This window comes from Rhamphochromis sp. 'chilingali' (genome assembly GCF_963969265.1).
Source record: "Rhamphochromis sp. 'chilingali' genome assembly, chromosome: 1".
NCBI classification, from domain to species: domain Eukaryota; kingdom Metazoa; phylum Chordata; class Actinopteri; order Cichliformes; family Cichlidae; genus Rhamphochromis; species Rhamphochromis sp. 'chilingali'.
Window position 1 is genome coordinate 46,645,463 of NC_137929.1, and position 22,788 is coordinate 46,668,250.

Genomic DNA, 22,788 nt, shown 5'->3' on the forward strand with positions numbered 1-22,788 from the left:
TTGAAACGGAAATCGTTGCGCTGGGTCACGTGGTTAGCGTTTCCTTTCCGTTAGCAAAGCTGTAGATTGCAAGAAGTTCTTCGTGAGGATTCATTTGAGCACATCAGAACAAACGGATTCCACACATATAAAGCACGGTATGTACCCCGAGTTGTTGTAAAAAAAAAAAAAAAATCCCAAACAAACCTGCAAGCGATCAGCTTTTCCTTACAGCCGCTGTTTGTCGAGTTGTGGTGGTTAGTGATGGGCAGATGAAGCCCCATGAAGCACTGAAGCTTTTCATCCAATTGGTTCACCCCAACGCGAAGCTTCATGAAGCTTCATTTGCTCTAGCAAAAATAATAGCTGGCATGAATTTGAAGAGTGTGGCATTTTGCACACAGCCTGTAAATGTCAACAACAAAAGGAGTGTGTAAAACATGTATATTGTAGTGATGGCAGTATACTGTGTATATTTATAGTGGCAGTATGGGAAATGATTATTTGGAAATGCTTGAAATGGAAATGATCATTTACTGTGAGGTGAGGTGTGGTTGGGGTGTGGACAGTGGTTGTGCTTTTGTAACGTTGAGGTATGGACAGCTACACACTACCTGTTCACATTTTATTCTGTAAAAACTAAATTTTCACTGCTTTTATGACCTTTTTAGTGGGGAGAACATAGCTAGGATTTAATGATTTAACAAATCTTTTGAATCCTTTGTCCTCCACAATGCTAAATGGCTGGGAGTCCTCAATCACCATGCTGACCAGGTCTTCGTCTATTTGAGATTGTTCTCCTGAGGAAAGACAATAAAGATAAAGCACAAATATAAATATCACATACGTAACTTATAACAGTTGTATAATATTGTTATATCATTTAGTAACATTACTGCATCCTATATTATCATTGCATTTGATGGCTCACCTGGTCTTGCTCCACAATCGGTGTCCCCCTTATTCTCATGCAAAGCTCTGTAGTGCCTAAGCATGGATAAGGTGTTGTTGTTGTTATATCCCAGCTCCCTGGCACATAGAAAACACTTCACCTTGTACAAAAGTCAAGACAGCTCAACATAAATTGTATTGCACCATCAGTATCATGAAAATACATCTTCTGTAGAAATTTACATACCTTGTTGGGAGGAATAAGATCAAAATGTTCCCACACAGGGGAGGACATCCTCCTCTTCTTAGCTGGCTCCATTCTCTCCTGACTTTCCTCACTCTCATAAACCTCCAAACGGTCTCCAAACTCTCACTAACCGCAACTCTCCATCAAACACCCACATTTTGATTGAAGTCTGAGGGGTTTATATCGCTGTCATATCTCGCGGCAAAGTTCGAACCACTTCATGAACCAGTCACGTGGTACAGCCGGGCAGCGAGGCTTCGGACGTCATCATTTTCAGCTCCTCCCATAAATGAAGCAAGCCTCGATACGCGCTTCGCGGAAACGCCCCCTCCATTACTCGACACACGCTCCGAAGCCTCGATACAGAACGTCCCATCACTAGTGGTGGTAGTTTGTAAGCGGGCCTGCAGGACGTTGCATTGCTCCTCGGTAGCTGCATACATTGCCTTGCCTTTTTGCCTCCTTGTGGCTGGACTGGTGGATTATGGTCTCGCCTCATATCTCACTGCTGCACGGATTTTGCGCAATCCGACTTAACTCAGTGGCATGACTGTCGTTATCCCACGTATCTCCGCAGCCACCGTTTTCCTTTATTTTCATTGCAAGCTAGTTAGGTGGGAAAACCCACGGGAACAGCCATACTACACTATGTGACTGCATTAGTATTATAATTATTTGGTATATAGCTTATTTCAGGGAGAATCATATAGCTTATTTCAGGGAGAATCATACCTTATTTCCCCCCTTTGCCATGCTTCCTTGTGTGGACGCTTCACCTCTTTGCTCTTGAATGCTTTGCTTCTTATATTGATTTTTATTGATTTTTATGCTGATTTTTTCCCTTTTTTCCGTGTGAGCTTACCTGCGATAACTTCTGGACACTTGTAGATCATTAGGACTAGAGTGTTCTTAACAGAAACAGCAACATTTTATGGTTACCTTATCCTCAGCGCTCCGTGTGTCTGTGGCCTAGACACAGCTGAAGCCTGATTACAGCGTCTGGGCACCGAGCAGCCTCAATAGCCTGGAAAGGTGCTAACCGCTAGGCTAACTAGCAACAAGATGCCTTCCCTCTCCACAGATGACTACCACAGCCTCCTGCAGAAGATTGCAGTACTGGAGACAAAAATTCATCGCTTAGAAGTAAACGTGGAGGTAAATGGACTGTGTGGAAATGAAACAACCTTGCCTTTGATTCAAAACAATGGCGATGAGCAAGCTAGTACACAGCTAAGGAGCACAGATAACATGACCAAGAAAGTAGACTCTGTGCATTATTATAAATCCTCAAGTGATAATCCCCCCTTAGACTGTCTTGGTGCAAAACCAAGACATAAATCATGTCTCCTGGAAGGGGGAGGACGTATCACAGGCAGGGCACAGCGAGCTGAAATCTCTGAAACCGACTGGCCTTCACTTCCTACGAGACAGAGAAGCTCTTCTACCCCTGTATACGGGAGGAAACAGGACTGGACAACCGTGAATAGGAAGGTTAACAACAAACCTCCAAAACAACTGAATGTGAAACTGCAAAACAGATTTGCTCCACTATCAAAGGACCCTGGATCTATATCGGACAACCATCCATCTAAAAGCAGCGAAATAAGGTCTGAAAATCTGTTGAAAAGTGAAAGGCCACAGGGAAAGCTAAAGGCTAGGCCTGAAACTCTGATTGTGGGTGACTCTGCCGTAAAGGATGTACAAAGGATGTGCGGTAAGAACACTAAAGTCCTCTGCTTTCCTAACGATATGGTCAACAACCTGAAGGAGAGAATTCTTCAAATTGCAGATGAATATCCAACTGTGACAAACATTGTTCTGCATACAGGGTCAAACGATGTGTCCAAACAACAGTCGGAGGTTCTGAAACGGGACTTTACTGGATTATTAAATACTGTAAACTCTCTGAATGCAGCTGTATTCATCAGTGGACCTGTACCGCCGGTCAGAGGAGGAGACGAGAGATTCAGCAGGTTGTTTACACTGAATAAATGGCTTATATCAGCATGTGCTGACCACTCAGTGCATTTTATCGACAACTTTAATATTTTTTGGGAACGCAGGCATCTGTTCAAAGCAAATGGATTTAATTTTAACAAGTCAGGGGTGAAACTGTTCACCTCCAACTTGTTTTATTCCATACGTCATCCATCCGTGCTTGGTGCCAAGGCTGAGATAAACGAGGAGTTATCTCATAAAGAGGAACAAACAGTACTCCAAGAACAGACAAAGCCCAGCAGAAACCTTGAGGAGGAGCTCCATTTGCCCCCACCCGGGAAGAGCCTCAGAAAGGAGAGACATCCATGGCATCTGAGGAAGAGCCTCAGAAAGGAGAGACATCTAAGGCAAGAAGAGGGGTCCCTATTTGCCTCCAACTCTCTCAACAACACCAACGACCAGGACAAGGGACCACGACCTTCCCCAGTCCCCCAAACCCCTGACAGGCCATCACCCTCCTCCCCCTCCCTTTCTCCCTCCTCCCCACACCTGAAATTCACTGAGGAGATGATGGAGCAGGTCAATGCTGGGCTCAGATCTACCCCCCGTCCCAATCCCTTTTTGTCCCCCATAAACCCCCCACCAGAGCGGCCAAAGGTTCGCCATCGAGCCCCACCCTCAACAGAGCAATCGAAGTCACATTGCCCAGCCTCGCCCCCCTTAGTTCCTCTTCATGCCCTGTCTCCGCAGTCTGATATGTGATATGTGAAGGGTCCGGGCTGTGAGGATTATGGCAGTGATGACTTTTCCCAGGAGAAGCTGGGACCCTGTTTACTAGAAGGTTTTAAAATTTCTGTACTTTTAGGTGACAGGAGACATGTGGCCTGGTCAAAACACAGAGAGCTGCACTCTAAAAGATCTTTAAACATAGTAAACATACCTTGTGTGCCACAGACTGCTCCCAAACATGAGGGGACAAGTAATACCTCTAAAACACTTAAGTTGGCTTTATTAAACATTAGATCTCTAGCTGGGAAAACATTTTTAATTAATGATTTAATCACTGAGCACAGCCTTGATTTTATGTTTTTAACTGAAACTTGGTTGGACCAAAGTAACAGTGGAGCTGTTCTCATCGAGACGACCCCTCCTAACTACAGTTTTATCAGTGAGGTCAGGGCGAGCAGGAGAGGAGGAGGGGTTGCTGTCTTATTTAATGAATCATTTCAATGTAAGCAGCTATCTCCTGGAAGTTTTCAGTCTTTTGAATATGTGGCTTTACAGCTGAAGGCCCCATCCAAAGTTGTGTTTCTTAATGTTTACAGGCCTCCCAAATACTGCACAGACTTTTTTAATGACCTCAGTGAACTGCTGTCTGTGATCTGTGTTGATTTTGACTGTGTAATTATTGCTGGGGATTTTAACATTCATGTGGACAACCCTCAGGACAAAGGGACTAAAGACCTGAGTAACACTCTGGGCAACTTTGGGCTGACTCAGCATGTAACAGAGGCCACACATAATAGAGGACACACTCTTGACCTACTGATCTCCAAAGGCCTGAGCATTTCAAAGGTTACTGTGTCTGATGTGGGCCTGTCTGATCATTACTGTGTTTTCTTTGAAAGTAAAATCTCAGCCCACACAAATATATCAACAACAGTGATCACAAAACGGTGTATAACTGAACACAGTAGTGCAATTTTTAACCAGGTCTTCCCATTAACACCTGACCTGCCCAGAGGGTCAGTCAATGAGCTCGTCAATAGCTTCAATGCTAACATGTTAAATGTAATGGACACTATTGCTCCCATTAAGGTGAAGGTTATCTCTGGAAGGAAAAAGTCTCCATGGAGAAACTCCACACTGCTGAAAAATGAAAAAAGAGAGTGTAGGAAAGCTGAGCGCAGATGGAGAAAAACAAACCTCCAGGTTCATTATGACATTTATAAAGAGAAACTTCACAATTATAATTTACAACTGAGGAATGCAAGGAGGTCCTACTTCTCTGACATCATCACTAAAAACAGCCATAATGCTCGGGTCTTATTTTCTACAGTTGACAGGCTAACAAACCCTCCTGTGTCAGTGGCAGCTGAACTTCATTCGACCATGGCCTGCAATGACTTTGCCAAATTCTTCACTGAAAAAATCCAAAAAATTAGACAAGCAATTGGTACATCAACAGCAGATCCAGGATATGTACTGTGTCCACCAAAAAACTGTTTAAACACCATGAAACAGTTTCAACCTATTAACAGCAAAGACCTGGAGGACATCTTAGGTCAACTGAACTCCTCCTCCTGCTGTTTAGATGTCCTGCCAACAAGTTTTTTCAAAAAGGTCTCAAAGACTTTAGAGTCAGACCTGTTACAGATCGTCAACTTTTCTTTATTATCAGGTGTGTTTCCAGAATCACTAAAAACTGCTGTAATCAAACCTATACTGAAAAAGGACAATCTTGACAAGACACAAATGAACAACTACAGGCCGATCTCAAATCTCCCGTTTTTAAGTAAGATCATTGAAAAAGCAGTTTCCCAACAGCTCAGTTACTTCTTAAAACAGAATAATTGCTACGATGCCTTCCAGTCAGGTTTTAGACAGAACCACAGCACTGAAACCGCTCTGACCAAAGTGTTTAATGACATATGTCTGAATACAGACAGTGGAAAAATGTCAGTCCTAGTTTTACTGGATCTCAGTGCAGCATTTGATACAGTTGACCACAACATATTACTCAAACGACTGGAGAACTGGACAGGTCTTTCAGGAACTGTACTAAACTGGTTCAAAACATACGTAGAAAACAGGAAATACTTTGTATCAATAGGTAACTTCACATCTGAGCAGACAAGTATCACATGTGGAGTTCCCCAAGGTTCCATCTTGGGACCCCTTCTGTTTAACATCTACATGCTCCCACTGGCACAGATTATAAACAACAACAAAATAAACTATCACAGCTATGCAGATGACACACAAATATATATCACAATGTCACCAGGAGACCGAGGCCCTGTACAGGCTCTTGGTAAATGCATTGAGGAAATCAATGACTGGTTGTGCCACAATTTTCTCCAGCTAAACAAAAACAAAACTGAGGTAATAGTCTTTGGCGCCAAAGAAAAACGATTACAGGTCACCAGAGAACTTCAATCTATACATCTAAAAACCACAAACCAGGCGAGAAATTTGGGTGTAGTGATGGATGCAGACCTAAACTTAGAAAAACACATTAAGACAATAACAAAGTCAGCTTACTATCACCTCAAGAATATATCAAGGATAAAAGATCTGATGTCTCAACAGGACCTGGAAAAACTAGTCCATGCATTCATCTTTAGTAGGCTTGATTACTGTAACAGCATCTTTACAGGTCAACCTAAAAATACAGTCAGAAAACTACAGCTCATTCAGAACTCTGCTGCTCGAGTCCTCACTAAGACCAAAAAAGTGGACCACATCAGTCCAGCTCTGAGGTCCTTACACTGGCTGCCTGTCCGTCAGAGGATAGACTTTAAAGTTCTGATGCTGGCCTATAAAGCTCTGAATGGTTTAGGACCAAAATACATCAATGACCTCCTGACCCAGTATGAACCATCCAGATCCCTCAGGTCATCTGGATCCGGTCTTTTATCAGTTCCCAGAGTCAGAACCAGACACGGAGAAGCTGCATTCAGCTTTTATGCTCCTTATATCTGGAACAAACTCCCAGAAAGCCTCAGATCAGCTGAAACACTCAGTTTATTTAAATCCAGGTTGAAGACTCACCTGTTCTCAGCTGCATTTGAATAAAGCACCAAATCCACACTTTAAGCTTAAATTTCAAAACTTACATTTAACTACTGATTTTATCTACTGTTCTGATTTTATCTGTTTTGATTTTATATACTGTTGTTTGTTTGTTTGTTAATTAGTTAGTTAGTTTATTTGCTTGTTTTATTCAATTTTAAATCATGCTTTTTATTTGTTCTTGTTTCTAATGTCTCTGTAAAGCACTTTGAATCACCTTGTTGTTGAATTGTGCTATACAAATAAACTTGCCTTGCCTTGCCTTGCCTTCCTTTTCGCAAACTTACTCATGTCTCACAGTCACAACATAAATAATAATTTTATAATGTAAAATTAATCTGTGCAGCATTGGTGATGGGGTGTAAAAGTAATTTCACATATTAAAATGCAGGCTGTGTTATAGTGGTAAAAAAAAGATATGATAGTAGTGATGCGCGAAGCGATTCGTTCAATACCTGAGAATCACTTTACTGACTCATGAATCATGATTCACAAGCTCAAGTGACTCACTGACTCATCCCTGTTGCTGTTAGCAACAATGTATCTAGCTTATAATTACAATTGTGGAGAAAAACACAACATCCAGTATCGTAACAAAAAAATTTCTGCTCTGAACTGGAAGAAAAACCCCCGAGTAGAAGCTCACGTCAAGAAAATAGCTCCTCTGCTAGCATCGCTCTGCTAACATGCTAACAGCACATTTGAGCTACTCACCCCCTCCCTTCCTGTGCTGAATCGTAAGCATAAGCGAATCACTCAGGACTCGCTCACCCCCTCCCTCCTGTGCGGAATCATAGAGCGAACGAATCACTCACTCACTCACTCACTCACCCCCTCTCTCCCTCCTGGCTCACAGCTTCTTCTTCTTCTTGGTTGGCAACCAATGTTAAGGTGCATTACCGCCCCCTGGCTCACAGCTCAGTGGACATTTAGATGAGAAAATATATATTTAACACATTTAAGGAAAATACTAATAAAGTATGTACCCAGAGTTGTTGTAAAAAAAAAAAAATCCCAAACAAACCCACAAGCGAACAGCTTTTCCTTACAGCCGCTGTTTGTCGACTTGTGGTGGTAAGCGGGCCTGCAGGAGGTTGCAGTGCTCCTCGGTAGCTGCATACATTGCCTTGCCTTTTTTGCCCCCTTGTGGCTGGACTGGTGGATTATGGTCTCACCTCATATCTCACTGCTGCACAGATTTTGCGCAATCCAACTTAACTCAGTGGCACGACAGTCGTTATCCAACGTATCCCCACAGCCACAGTTTTCCTTTATTTTCATTGCAAGCTAGTTAGGTGGGAAAACCCACGGGAACAGCCACACTACACAATCCCACAACACATTTTAAATGCATTCATAAAAGGCAGCATTTACAACAAATACTGACAACATGAATTCTACTGATTGAGGAAAAACAACCACTTGTCCTTCACTTATGATAAGCCCCCACTCCACAGACCTGGCTTGTATTAAAGTTTTCTCTCCTTTAGTGATGCACGTTCAGGGCTCGCAAAATTTCAAAATCCCTGGTAGCCCTTCGGGCAGGGACTCTTCAGCTTTTGGTAGCCCAAAATAAATTTAAGTAGCCCAAATAAAAGAGAGAGCAATTTTTTGATTGATGTTTTGTTTCCGTTACAATATTATACATTAAAGTATAATATTGTAATGGAAACAAAACAATCAAAAAATTGTTGAAACACAAATTACAACATTGTATAAAAATTACAATCGTCAACTCAAATACTTGGTTCTAATTGAACAGAAATTTCTATGAACTTGTAAGAACTGTGTAGAACATGAATCAGTCTGTTTCAGATCCTGAATTTGAAATTTCCACTGAAGTTACGGTTAAGAGGCAAGTGGAACCAAGATCTAGGACATTTGCTTTTCTTTTTTTTTTTAAAGTTTGCAAAGACTGCTAAATTTTGCCAGTGGTAGTTCACTCTTTGCAACATAGTACGCTGTTCTAAACAGATTTTTCAGGTTTATTTTTAGTATGTTATTTGCAATTGATGTTTGTTCTGGGAAAGATATTGCAGACTGAGCAATAATGCATTTCTTGCATTTCTCATGGGTTCTAATGGGGGCCTTTCTTAAAATGACTGGTCCCAGTAACAAAGGCGCTTGTCGACTCAGAAATCGAGGGAAAACCAACAACACACCCAGCAGAACATTATGTTATTTACACGGGTGCACATAAGTGGTCCGCATGTGCGCATTCACTGTCAAAATAAAAGACACTCACCAGATAAGAAGTTGCAATGCGCGTTTGCGTCCTTATAAAAGGCAGTGTTTTTGTCCGCTAGAGTGGGACTTTCACGGCACATTCTGCACCACATCTCTGTGCGTTCATCATTTGTTTGAAGCCAGCTCACCTCCTGCAACCACTTTTCCGAGAATACGCGCTTCTTTTGTGGTTTGGACTCCTTCTGACATTTCTTTGGAGATGGAAGAACACCAAAGTAATTGCTTAAAGGAGCTTGCTTCAACATCTTTAAGAGTTCTAAACAAATGTCTGTCCATGTTTAAGCTTGCTGCGGGAGATTTCACTCGTCATGTTTGCATAGTAAGCTAACGACTGATAAGACGATGTCAGAGGAATTGGTGTGCAAATGATCGTCACTCACCAATCAGTACTGTCGCTCTCTATACACAGTTCGCACGATTGCAAAGTGAAAGCAAAAAACAAGCGCAAATTCTTGCTCACTGATGCCAATGACATAATTATCCAGCTACATTTCCGAAAGAATGCAAAAGCATTGACATATATTTTTCCTTCCTATGATAGCCCGACGGGCAGGGCAGAAAAAGATTTTGGTATCCCGACTGGAAAAATCACTAGCCCCGGGACGTCGGGCTAGCGATTTTGCGAGCCCTGACGTTAACCCCGCTCTTAAGACTCATCCCAGACGTAATGGTATTGGTTATCAGTGGCCTGGCATTAGACATTAAGACAGTTGGACGCTCAGACTATGGAAAAGATCGCCTGTCATTAACCTGCTCCCACGCATGTGCAGTGAGCAAAAATCACTTATCCACTGCTGCAGGTGCTTACTTAAAGGCAGTGTAAAGACAGCTGCAATGTAGGGTAGGCTAACTAAATCCTTGACTAAAACTACAGATGTCATTAAGGCCTGCACAATAAATTGAAAATTGATTGTCATCGCGATACCAGCCTGTGCGATGGGCCCATCGCAAAAGATGACGTATACTGCGATAATTGGGTACCTTAAAATGTTTACACACGTGCTTTAGAGAATTTACCAATCAAAGAAACCCCTTTATACATTTGACCAGTCGAATAGAGCCCTTCACGGCATTAACCAATTAAATGGATTAGAGGCCCGCCTCCTACGCAGGTGGTGAGCGAACAACGCTGCAGCAACGAGTCAGAGTTGTAAAGGCTGAGAGCGAGACGCATGACGAGAACGCTACTGAATATGAACTCGTGCCTAAAAAAAAAGATAGTACCTCGCTTATTTGGAGGTACTTTGGATTTGATAAAGACAACGTTCTCCAAACACAGGTACTCTGCAAAACTTGCCGAACACTCGTGGCAACCACCAGAGGAAACATGACTACTCTGAACCATCATCTTCAATACAACCACAGAGAACTGTTTGAAGAGTTCCAGAAAGACAGGGCAAACCAAACAAAGGTTGCTAATGTTAAGACAAAGAGCACCGCAGTCCAAAAGCCGTCTCTGTATTAGTTTTTCAAGTGGGACTCCTTATGAGAAAGCGTCAAAGCGCTACAAAGAAATAACAGAGGTCATTACACATTTTTTGACAAAGACATGATGCCTATAAATACAGTTAGCAGAGAGTGCTTCACCAGTCTGATACATAAAGTGGACCGGAGACACCTCACAAAATTACTTTTCCCATGTCGCCATTCCACAAGTGTACGAAACATGCCGCAAGACCGTCATGTTTGAACTGAGCCAAGCTGAAAACTACGCAAACACTACAGTAAAGTTTCCTCTCCAGTTTTGACTTACATCATAACTACTTTGTGAGTTGTAAAATGATGAACAACTGCATTGAGATAATTTGCAGTATAATTTAAGTTATGTATTTAAAACTAATTCTAGAGACCAGGAAGGATGTCTTTCAGAATTCAAGCCTCAGAATTTTTTTTATGGGGGCAATGTTTCAATGTTAAAGTGCACTTTGTTGTTACACTGCTAATACAGCAGCTTTATTTAAATAAAACTTGCAGTAAAACGGAAACTATGTATTTGTTTTTTTTATATTTATTTTATCGCAAGTCATATCGTTATCGCAGTATTGATCATAGTTATCGCACATCGCAGGTTTTCCTAATATTGTGCAGCCCTAATGTCATTAACAACTAATCATGTTGTGTTTAGCTGAGCTGTTGGTTAGTTGTGTTGTTCTATATTACCACTTAAGGATCTATGTTTTTTTTTAAACATTTATTTATTTCAGTCTTTTCTCCTATTGCGTTATTCTTCTTTACATCTGGTAGGTGTGTGTATCTATGCAATTCACTTTCTCTTAAATTACTTTTAAGCATAACCTAGCTAACACAAGCAATACAACCACCCCCCCCACCCCCCAAAACAAACAAACAAACAAAAATAGTAACATTGAGGGAAATCATTGAGTCATCATTGATGTCATCATTGATGACTTTGGTAGTAAGGATCTATATAGAAGACATGCACCAGTCCAGTTTTGCACTGGATAACAGTTTGTCCCTAAAATTAGAGAGCCATCAAAGCACAAAGGGAGCAAACAGCAAACGTTCAGTAGTTTGTAGCTGCAGTTTTACCAACTAATTTTCTTTTGAGGTTTGCAAAGGTTTTCAAAAAAATAGTCATTGGTTTTCATTCGTGACAATGCTTTCTCTCACTGTTGCTGTTGTTTAATGTAAGAATTGTTGGGACGCTTTTACTGCACTTCTCGGAACATAGCCTGTTGCATATGTGAAAAGTTTGTAAAAAGTCCTTACATAATGATCAGGACAATGTCTGTGCAGATAGTGTATGGATTAATTAAATTATTCCACGGTGTAAAATGATTTTACAGTGACACTAAAGTCACTGAAAGTGGAGAGAGCTTATATAACCAGTTAAATTAAGTGCAAGCAGACAACAGAGCATCAATTATGGTACTCAACTTTAGTCCCTTATCTGCTGCAATTCAAGATGAGCGGAGGAGTCTAATCATGTCCTCTGAGGAGACAGAAGATCATCATAAGCTGCTCTATGCCACCAACCTGCCACTGAGCATGCTCCTTTGGTTTATGCGATCATGTTTAGGGGGTAGGAGGATGTGTTCATGACAATGGCAGTTTGCACCGGTTGAGGTCCATCTGTGTGCTGTCATTACCAGAAAGTCAACAGCAGATCCAGCTTCCTTCACCAACTTTCCAAGCCATACGTCATCTCTCTTCTGAATGCTGCCTATCCAGCACAGCACTGCAACTTGTGGACTGGACTTGAAGATCGTCATAATAAAAAAACACACCCGTGTAGCAACATATGCACACAAATTTGTGTGCATATGTTAGTTCAACCTTATTGGGTACTAATCATGGGTCTTGTTAGAATCATCTGGACATTGGACGACTAGCGTGTATGTTCTGTGTCTCTATCCACAGATCAGGGACATGCAAAGGATAGAGAAGGATAAGATAACCTGCTTTGGAAGATCTAAACTCAACAAAAATATAAACGCAACACCTTTGTTACTGCTCCCATTCCCCATGGGATGGACGTAGAGACCTAAAATTCAGTCCAGATACACAATATAACCATCCCTCCCAAACAGTGGTCACAAATCAGTCCAAATGTGTGGTAGTGGGCACATCTGCCATATTGAGATAATCCATCCCACCTCACAGGTGTGCCACATCAGGATGCTGATCTGACATCATAATTATTGCACAGGTGTACCTCAGACTGCCCACAACAAAAGGCCACCCTGAAATGTGCAGTTTTTTTGCGCTATTGGGGGTCTGGGGACCCAGAACCGGTCAGTATCTGGTGTGACCACCATTTGCCTCATGCAGTGCAACACATCGTCGCATGGAGTCTATCAGATTGTCAATTGTGGCCTGTGGAATGTTGGTCCACTCCACTTCAATGGCTGTGCGAGGTTGTTGGATATTCGTGGGAACTGGTACACGCTGTCGTATACGCCGGTCAAGCACATCCCGAACCTGCTGGATGTGGAGGTCCTGGGCTGGTGTGGTTACACGAGGTCTGCGGTTGTGAGGCCGGTTGGATGTGCTGCCATATTCTCTGAAACGCCTGTGGAGACGGCTTATGGTTGAGAAATGAACATTCAATGCACGGGCGACAGATCTGGTTGACATTCCTGCTGTCAGCATGCCAATTGCACGCTCCCTCATTGCTTGTGGCATCTGTGGCATTTTGCTGTGAGACAAAACTGCACATTCCAGGGTGGCCTTTTGTTGTGGGCAGCCTGAGGTACACCTGTGCACTACCCATGATGTCAGATCAGCATCCTGATGTGGCACACCTGTGAGGTGGGATGGATTATCTCAATATGGCAGATGTGCCCACTACCACACATTTGGACTGATTTGTGACCACTGTTTGGGAGGGATGGTTATATTGTGTATCTGGAATGAATTTTAGGTCTCTACGTCCATCCCATGGGGAATGGGAGCAGTAACAAAGGTGTTGCGTTTATATTTTTGTTGAGTGTATTAACCTTATTCTTCTGAGATTAACACCTCCTTTCTATTTTGTTGTTGTTGTCTCCTGTGTCTCTATTGTTTTAATCTCTTGTTTTTTCTTTTTCTCTGTTTTTGATGCTTTTGTTTCTACCTTTCCTTCTTACTAGTGAAGCCCTGAAGATGATACTAACAGAATGAATCCGAATGAATGAATGATCTTCGGGAAGTCTGCAAATTAAGAAAAGGCCTCCCAGACGATGGATTTCATCTTTCCAAGATTCTGAGGCCCAGTACAACTGATTAACCTTAATTCTTTGTTTTCTTTATTTTTAACTTTCCAGCTTTCCATTGTCATTGAAGCGTTACACCCCTTCTCCTGCACCAGGGCCCCAACAGAGCCCCCTACTGGGTGGGCTCCCAGGAAGCTTTTTACTGATCGGACAGCAAGCTGCATGCTTGCGGCTGGCTCAGCTGAAAGCCCACGTTGCGTTGACACAGATAAATAACGCTATTGCTGTTGATGGTCGAACCAACACACCTGCCCCATTTATACCCACAACACCCCCACAGCTGCAGCCATCAGTCTACTAAACCTTCTGAAGGTTGCTAACACCATGTCCCATCCCTCATATAACCCCTATGCCTCTGGGAAACAAAGTTCAGCAAAGGGGCACTATGGACAGTCCAGTATGCAGGCAGAGAGAGACTCTCATAAGACATCTCCTCATCTTGGGCCTGGGTCCAGCTTTAGCTCTTCCGGAGTTTCATCTGCGACTCCTGCAAAATCTGGGGGAATAATGAGCTACAGGCCAGAAGCGAGTAAGACTTCAATGGAAGAGGACATAAAGAGGTCCATAGACATGCATATAAGTAGAGCCAGAGAGGATGTGAGTCATCAGCCTGTAGACAAGAGCAGTCATTTTACTCAAAGACATGAGTATCATTCTTCAAGCAAAGATGTGACTTCCTACGTGTTGTCCTCAAACTCTCGAAGACCCCCTGATGTTGCAAGTAGCACTAGCTCCATGGACTGGTTGCCAAGCTACAAACGGGAAACTGAGGATGATTCGTCTAAATACTGTTCATCATCTGCTTCATTGAGCTATCAAAGCACTGGCGACAGTAAGTTTAATGCCTCGAATGAAAGAGAGCGCAATGTGCAATCCATTCCAGGCTTAGGTGATTATGACTACCCAGTGCCAGACAAACCTGTGGGTTCTGCAGAGTCTACTCGTCCCAAGTACACTTCAGAAACAGCTGTGAACATCCTTATGCAGTTTGGACTTGAAAAAGGGGACCTGGAACATCTGATCTCATACCCAGAAGATCAGATGACTCCTGACAACCTGCCTTTTATCTTACGACAAATCCGCATGGAAAAGGCAAAGAGATCTGCCACAGCAGATCCATCAAAATCCTACTATGATCCTCATTCCACCACAAGTATGAGTGGAAAGGAAAGGTTAAGTACTTCAAGAGGGGAAGGGATGTGCCGGGATGAATTGTCACCTATTGTCCAACCAAGTAAAGTGATTGATTATGGACATACTGGAAAATATACTGGAAGCTTTGGGGATGAAATTGGAAGGAGCAGCAGTGGAGCCAGTAGTGGTGGAACTGGAGGTACGCTGCTGATGGGCTCCTATGATAGTAGCGGTCACAGTCGAGAATCACTGCAAAAAAGTATGACAGAGGTGAAAAACAGCACCTTGGTTTCTTCCCGTGATCAAGGCAGCTCTTTTACCAGTCATGGCTCAATGCGAAGTAGTGGTCCAGCTCAACAACTGCACACCCAACCGAACCAGTCATCTCAAGAAATCTTCAAAGGTTTCTCTCTGCCGAAGACGGACACAGACATAAGATCTCTTAAAGCAGAAGTCACTAAAGCCCTTCCGTTGAAAAATCCAGAGCCAGATCGCTATTCAGCATCAAAAAGCCAACTAACTCCTAATATAGTTCATAGTGTGCATCCAAGCCGACCTGGCCTTGTACTCATTGGCAGCAGCAGCAGCGACAGTCACATCAAAGACAAGAGTAAGACTCACGGGCAAGTATCAAATGTTTCTGAGCAGATGAACAAACAGCAAATGAAGCAGAAGCAGGTACAACAGCAACAAGTGAAACAGACAATGCAACAACCACCACCAAAGCAGCAGCAGCAGACGCAACAACTGAAGCAGCAGCAGACGCAACAGCAACAACTGAAGCAGATGCAACAACTGAAGCAGCAGCAGACGCAACAACAACAACTGAAGCAGCAGCAGACGCAACAGCAACAACTGAAGCAGCAGCAGACGCAACAGCAACAACTGAAGCAGCAGCAGACACAACAGCAACAACTGAAGCAGATGCAACAACTGAAGAAGCAGCAGACGCAACAGCAACAACTGAAGCAGACGCAACAGCAACAACTGAAGCAGACGCAACTGAAGCAGCAGACGGCCCAGGTACCTAACCTGCCGATTGGGTTGCAGCAGATGCAGAATCAGCCAGCTGTGCATATGGGACAAGCTTTGCAGTCTCAAGTTTTTTCGGCTGCAAAGCCAGTTCCACAGCCGTCCCTCATGCCAGGGCTCATGATGCCCGCTCCTCCGGGTCTCTCTCCGCTAATGCAGAACTTCATGAATTTCATTCATATACCGCAGCCCGCTTCCACGAAGCAGCTTCCAGCAAAGGTAGAAGTGACAAGGAATATCCCAGTGCTGGCCCAGATGCAAGACTACACTGGCGCTTCACCTATGGTCTTTCCTCATACCTGCTCTTTATGTAACAAGGAATGTACTCAGATGAAGGTAAGTGGAAGATTGTTCGATGTTTTTGCTTTCTGTCGGTTTTTATTTATTTGACATGCAATGTTTTTTGTTTTTGAATTGATTTTGGATCCCATTATAGAATTGTAGTTTTGAAAAAACTTCATGTATGCTACTTTAAAGTCTATTTGGTTTGTTTTATACACTATTCCTTCATAATGATGACTGTAGGAAGACTACCAACTTGGAATACAAACATTTGGACAAATTTTTCACATATTTCTGCAATTCAGTATTCTGTACCAGAATTTCTGAAGGATTACAGCGCAGACTAAAGTTAACTATATGTCTATCAGATATTGTAATTGAAAAACACTACTAATAAGAGACCTTCAGAATATTCAGTGGTCTGTACTTGCAATTGATAGATTTAATCTCTTTTAAAATGACATAAACTGATGCGAAGACATTCAAGGCTTTTGCTAACAATGGAACCAAGGCCTCGGATGACATGATGAGGAGAAACCTGCAAACCTGATGAGCCTGTGCATCAGAAAATGTTGGAAGATGGCTGTTTTTTCATTTGTCTCTGTTCTTGGGCTGCTGTTCCACAGTGCACATTCAGCTTTGCTTTTTCTGGAACTGTTGCTGAATGTAAAAGTTTCCCTTTTTGTCTTTTGTCATTAGAGTTAAGAATAGTGTGTTTTGTCCTTTATTTCACATTAGTAGGCACCTTGTTTTTGTGTAATACTTGCTTCTTTTTCTTTTTTTTTTTACTCATACTTTCTTTTTAAGTTAGTGTTTTTGTGTCCCAAAAGGCAACATCATTTACTACCACAAACATAAGCACCCGCTGCGCCCAGTCATGAGCTACACAAGCACCAGATTTGATTTGTTGTTGAATCTCTCTTTATGGATCGGCCTTCCTTCGCTGCACCAAATTTCACATTTGAGCTCCTCGTCAAAGAAACAGCGCCTTCCTCTTCTGGCCTATTTCAACATCATCTTCCTGTCGCTACTCCAACTGTGATCGTCATAGGTGGTGCATTTTGTCCTAATCCAAACTTGGCCTCTACTGCGCTGACCTTCTTGGAGCCTCGGGAAAGTTTGATGACATAAGAAGAGCCTGAGAGTCCAGAATCCAGAGCCTAAGATGATCCTTTCGTTTTGGTTGTGTGTAATCAGATGTTTGACTTGTGTTTTCTATATATACTAAATAATTTCACTTTTAAAATTTTATCCCAGGAGAGGTATAATGTGTCATGCTTATTTGTTCCTGGTTTTTGGCCTATGAAGGTTTAAATACAATCCAAACTCCTGGCTAATGTTATAATGCTTCTGCGTTCAGTGAAGGACTAACTGTTAATATTTTAAGAATTTTTTTAAGGCCACTGCAAAGTTTAGTGACCTTTTATCAGCAAGTGATGTCAATGACAAACGTTGCTCCTGATAATAACAAACCTTGTCTAAATGTTTGTGTTTTGTTGTGACCACTAGGATTGGGTCTCCCACCAGAATACCAGCCTTCACATCGAGAACTTCAAACTTCTGCGAAAGCGGTCAATCTTTCTTCTCTGTACTTCGTGATTATGAACCGATATCTTTGGGGCAGCACAACCATGGGTGTGCCAAAATGATGCCGGGGTTGTAATGCTAGGATAGCTTCCTAAGAACTGTTCATTTGTATTTTTTTAATTTAAAGCAACTTAATGATTTGCAGCATTTACCATGCGCCATTTTCCCTAACCTAAATTGTTGAAAGGCTGAATACATTTCTGAGTTTCTGGATTAATGAACAATAATATATTTTTAAGGACATTCTACCTTGCAACATCTGACAAAAATGTATCTGTGTTTTTCCACAGATACCCAGAATGGAACGGTGAAATAGCATCACTGCTAGAGTAATTATCTTCATTTGAAGTCATTTGGCAAATAAAAAAACATGCCAGTATTGGAGGCTTTCATTTTCTTTGATTTAACATGTGCCTTTCTTTTTATATGCAATTGTTAGTGCATCAGGTGCCAAGCCCTCTCCCTCAACTTCTGCTGAGACTTCCCAGAAGAAAACCAGACATGAGAGTCGTTCCCGTTCCTGCAGCCCCCGGAGCCATCGTGACTCGGAGCGTAGCAGGGACAGGCAAAGTAGCCGTTCCCGCTCTCGCAGCCCCCGCACTCATCGTGACTCGTTGCGAAGAAGAAATAGACGAAGTAGCCGTTCCCGCTCCCGCAGCCATCATGACCCGGAGCGTAGCAGGGACAGACGAAGTTGCCGTTCCCGCTCCGGCAGTTCACGTCGCCTCCGTGACTTGGAGCGTAGGAGGGACAGACGAATTAGTCATTCCCGTTCTCGATCACGCAGCCCCCGAAGGGAGAGACACAGAAGCCGATCACGATCTCCGTACAGCTCCAGACGTAATCGCAGGTCTGTCCAACATACATTTTGAGAACTAGGATCAATCAAAAAGATTTAGCTCTCCAGTGGAGAGGGCGAAATGTAATTTATTTAATAATGTAAACTTAAAAACACTTAATTGGTGGACTATTTTCCTTTTGTATCCATGCTGCATGTGTGCTTTGAGATGTTTATGAGTCATTAAGTTCTTTGATCCATACTTCTTTCAGGTCCCGGTCTCATTCTGACTCCTCATGGTATGACCGTCCTTCCTCTTCACGATATCGATCACGCTCAAGGGGACGTGAGAGACGATCCTCGCCGAGAAGAAGAGATGAGAAATGTTCATCACCAAGGAGAAGCTGGGAGAGGCGATCGTCGACAGAGAGGTCATCTCCTATGCGAAAGTTGAGCAGCTCGAAGATCTTGGCAAAGAAACTGCTGGAAACATCAGGTTTGAAAATTGCTTCTTGGTATTTTTTGGTATGTACTCATTAGGTTTTTCTAAGCTCAAAGCCCCCCCCCCCCCCCCCCCCCCCCCCAACACACACACACACACACACAACATTAACTTTACTAATGCAAATTATAAATAAAGACCAGTACCACCAGAAATGTCAGTATAGTTTTTTCTACTATTATAAAACTTTCAGAAGCAGTAGATGATTTTTGAGACTTGGGACCCACCAATGTGTGAATCTCTTTTGTACCTGTGGTATTTTAGCTCTCCAGTCCTTATCAAAACAGTCTGACCTGGAGACTGTCGTCAAAACTTTGGCTCCTGCCCTGCTGGCTGAGCTAGCCAAGATGAAGTCGTCCCCATCAACATCATCGTCCTCACGTTCTGCATCTCCAGAATCACTTAAAGGGAGGCCTAGCACAGAGAAGACCAAGGTGACTTCACATGATGCCTTTTTTCATGAATGGACAGTTTTGGACAATTTATAATGTGGTCAGTGACAGGTGACAGTGACGTGATTGTTGATGCCACAAAACCAAGATTAAATCCTTCAGCACAAATTTATACAAGCACAAACTTTGAGTCCAGTTGTCATGATGAAATCTGCATTTGGTTCATATTGTTCATATTTTTCTTCGCTGTGTTTCCGCAGGCTGCTAAATCTTCCCCTCCAACCATGGTGAGGCTACAAGGGATTGTCAGTAGTCTCTCTCACAGTGAAGTGATTTCTGCTGTGGAGAAATTCGGAAAAACCAAGTCAGTTGTTTTGTTTAGGTCAAAATTACAGGTATGTACACTGAAATTTGTTCACTGTTATAGATGGATGACTTCATTGACCTGCTTGTGAATCTAGAGAAAATGTGTCTCCTGGTTTGCTTCTGCAATCGAAGATAGATATTTATGCATCGTAGCTACAATTCTCTATAAATGTACTGTCCATTCATGGTTGTTGTCCTGCATTCATCATGCGGTTTAAAGTCAGTTGGTTATCCTTACTTTCCTTCTGTGGTCTTGCAGCCCTCACATTCAAGGCTACTTTGGATTATACTGAGCTTTTATATAGACATCGCAATGTCAGAAAGTTTCTGCTCAAGTCTAATCCTATGAAAGCATACACAATGTATTTTGTTTTTATTTTGCTGCTTTGCATTATGCATTTTTTAAAATCTATATATACACATTGCACTAAAAACATCCTTGGAATCGCACTGGTTTCTTGCAAGTTGCCACCGTTGCTTGTAGTTTGCTTGGAAAACTCAAACTTGTCATCAAATACTTGTAAGCTACTGACAAGTGCTCATATATGATTTTAATAGTTTTGGTAGTAATCCAAATTAATGTGTGTGTGTGTTTGTGCACACCCAGGCAGTTGTGTGTTTCAAGAAACAGGAAGATGCTGAGAAACTGAAGAGCTTAAAGAACTTTGACATAAAAGAAGTAACTGTCAGTGTTGTTAATGAAAAGGTAACTTTGTTTTCCCTTGAGAAATACAAATATTAACATTGCAGCTCTTCTGTGGCAAAATAATCAGTTATCTGATTAATCCGAAATTATCTTTGTTTGCAGGAAATTGCATTCAAGAAAACCACAAAAACTAAACTGGAAACTACAGCAAAAGTCTCGGTTTCCAAAGCGAAAAACATCTCAGCTGAGCAGAAAGCTAAAACTGTAAAAACTGGTGATAAGGCTGAAGAAGCAGCTTCAAGCCTCGAAAAATCTAAGAGTAAATCTACGAAGAGTCCCGAAAAGCAGCCTAACACCAGTGATTTGAAAGGAAAACGTAAACCCAAAGGGTCTCAAACCGGTGCTAAAGAAGCTGTGGTGGCACCTAAAAATACAGCCAATACTATGAAGGCTGTTGAACCAATTAAAGGTGCTGCAGTTGATGGTGAGCCAAAAGTCTTGACTTCCAAAGCAGAAACGGCCTCAACGACGCAGAAATCTAAATCAGCAGGAACTCTGAAAAAAGAAAAAGTGGATCATTCTAAATCAACAACGTCAGAGGATAAGCCTGATGTAGAGACAAAACACAAGAAACCTGAAACAAAGATTCATGAATCTGCGATGGGGCCTAAAGGTGAAGCACGAAAATCATCAGCTTCTGAAAGGGAGGACCACACAGAAGTTGAAACTTCTACTGACGGCAAAGATAATCAGACGTCACCAACTATATCAAGTGAGAATCAACTACCAACTAGTGCAGCTGAGACCAAGCCAAATACATCGCCACCAAAACCCACTGATCCACCTCAGAAACCACAAACTGTCATCAAAAGTCCAGAAGATTCACTCAAAGCTTCAGAACAGACCGAACAGAGCTCAGATTCTGCTCTACAAGAAGAAACACAACAGCAGACTGCAGGAAAATCACCTGAGATTTCTGTGGAGGCAAAGCAAAGAGTTGAAAGTGTAGAAACGGTTACAAAGGACAAAGGTAAGTGGACAGAAAACACCTTCAAGTGTGGAGTATCTTTGACAGCAGGATGTTGGACGGAATCAAAAGCTAAAGACTGTGCTTCATGACGAGAACAGTTTTCAGATTTTTATTTAAATCAGCTGGGTAATTTGCATCCTATCTAAACTACCACTATTTAACTTAACTACATTTCCTTTATTCTAAGTCTCTGTGACTGCAAAGAAGATCTCAAAGGATCAGCCGGTCGCTCCTACCCACCCAACATTTGAGGAACTGATAGAAAAGCAACTATGTCCAGAAAAAATCCGTAAGAAATCCCCAAAGATCTGTATGAAAGATTTCCCAGTGTGAACATAATTTTTATTTTATAATTACTTTTTTGTTTTTCTTTTGCTCTGCACTTTACAGTTTGTCTCAAGACAGTCAGACTTCCCCGTAAAAAGGTAACATTAAAAAAACACTTAAATTATACCTGTAAGAAAAACATGCTTTGTCAAAGTGGTTAAGTTTTGATCTGAAATAGTTCAATTTGTTTTAAAAGTTTATAGTTGGGTTATATCTCATTGTCAGGTGACACTCAAGTGGGTGTAAATGTAGAAAAATGTTAAAAATTCAGTAGGTATGTCGCAATACCAGAGATTTACATACACTAATAGAATTACACAAAGCATGGTTACCAATTTAGTACCAAAACAAAATAATTATCGTGTATCTCCAAAAGTTGATTCTGTTCATCTGGACGTAGCGTTTTGTGGGAGAACCGTTTTGTCACCCATCCAACTGACTTCTTCAGTCTCAGCTGACTGCAGGTTTCCCCAAATCTTATAAACAGTACATTTGCATAATGACTGAAACCAGCCCACTGAAAGAACAGTGGGCTGGGAAGTCAGTCCCTTAATTTTAATTATGCAAATTCTCATGACCATTGATCAACAACCACTGATCAAAACCCATTGATCAATGGCCATGAGTACTATTCACAGAGAGTTGGAGAATGGCTGCAATCACAGCATTGTAAGATGGCGAAAAATTATCTTGTATACTAACACATATTAAAAGTCTGTACACCTCACCCCTGGCGTCGTTGCCCACCTCTCAATTTTAAATACACATATACATTGAGGGCTAGCAGGAGGGGCTATGCGCTTACCTGCTGCTCTCTGGCAGGTAGCTCCATGCCCTCCTGGGTTTTAAATGCACCTTAGAACACATATGCATCAACACTACATATAAGCGGCCGGAGGG

The 22,788-nt window shown here is 42.1% G+C and overlaps 1 protein-coding gene across 2 annotated transcripts in view; it reads left to right on the forward strand.

Annotated features, from left to right (window-relative positions):
* Positions 1-22,788, forward strand: part of LOC308394998 (uncharacterized protein) — a 62,244-nt gene continuing 39,456 nt past the window's right edge. For both annotated transcript variants that reach the window (XM_080879649.1, XM_080879650.1), the window contains exons 1-12: positions 1-137; positions 13,864-16,314; positions 17,770-17,831; positions 18,138-18,176; positions 18,287-18,697; positions 18,898-19,121; positions 19,392-19,561; positions 19,780-19,914; positions 20,493-20,591; positions 20,694-21,561; positions 21,749-21,850; positions 21,952-21,986. In XM_080879649.1, coding sequence (XP_080735775.1) covers positions 14,137-16,314; positions 17,770-17,831; positions 18,138-18,176; positions 18,287-18,697; positions 18,898-19,121; positions 19,392-19,561; positions 19,780-19,914; positions 20,493-20,591; positions 20,694-21,561; positions 21,749-21,850; positions 21,952-21,986 — 4,323 coding nt within the window. In that variant the 5' untranslated portion in view covers positions 1-137; positions 13,864-14,136. The remainder of the gene's footprint in view (positions 138-13,863; positions 16,315-17,769; positions 17,832-18,137; positions 18,177-18,286; positions 18,698-18,897; positions 19,122-19,391; positions 19,562-19,779; positions 19,915-20,492; positions 20,592-20,693; positions 21,562-21,748; positions 21,851-21,951; positions 21,987-22,788) is intronic.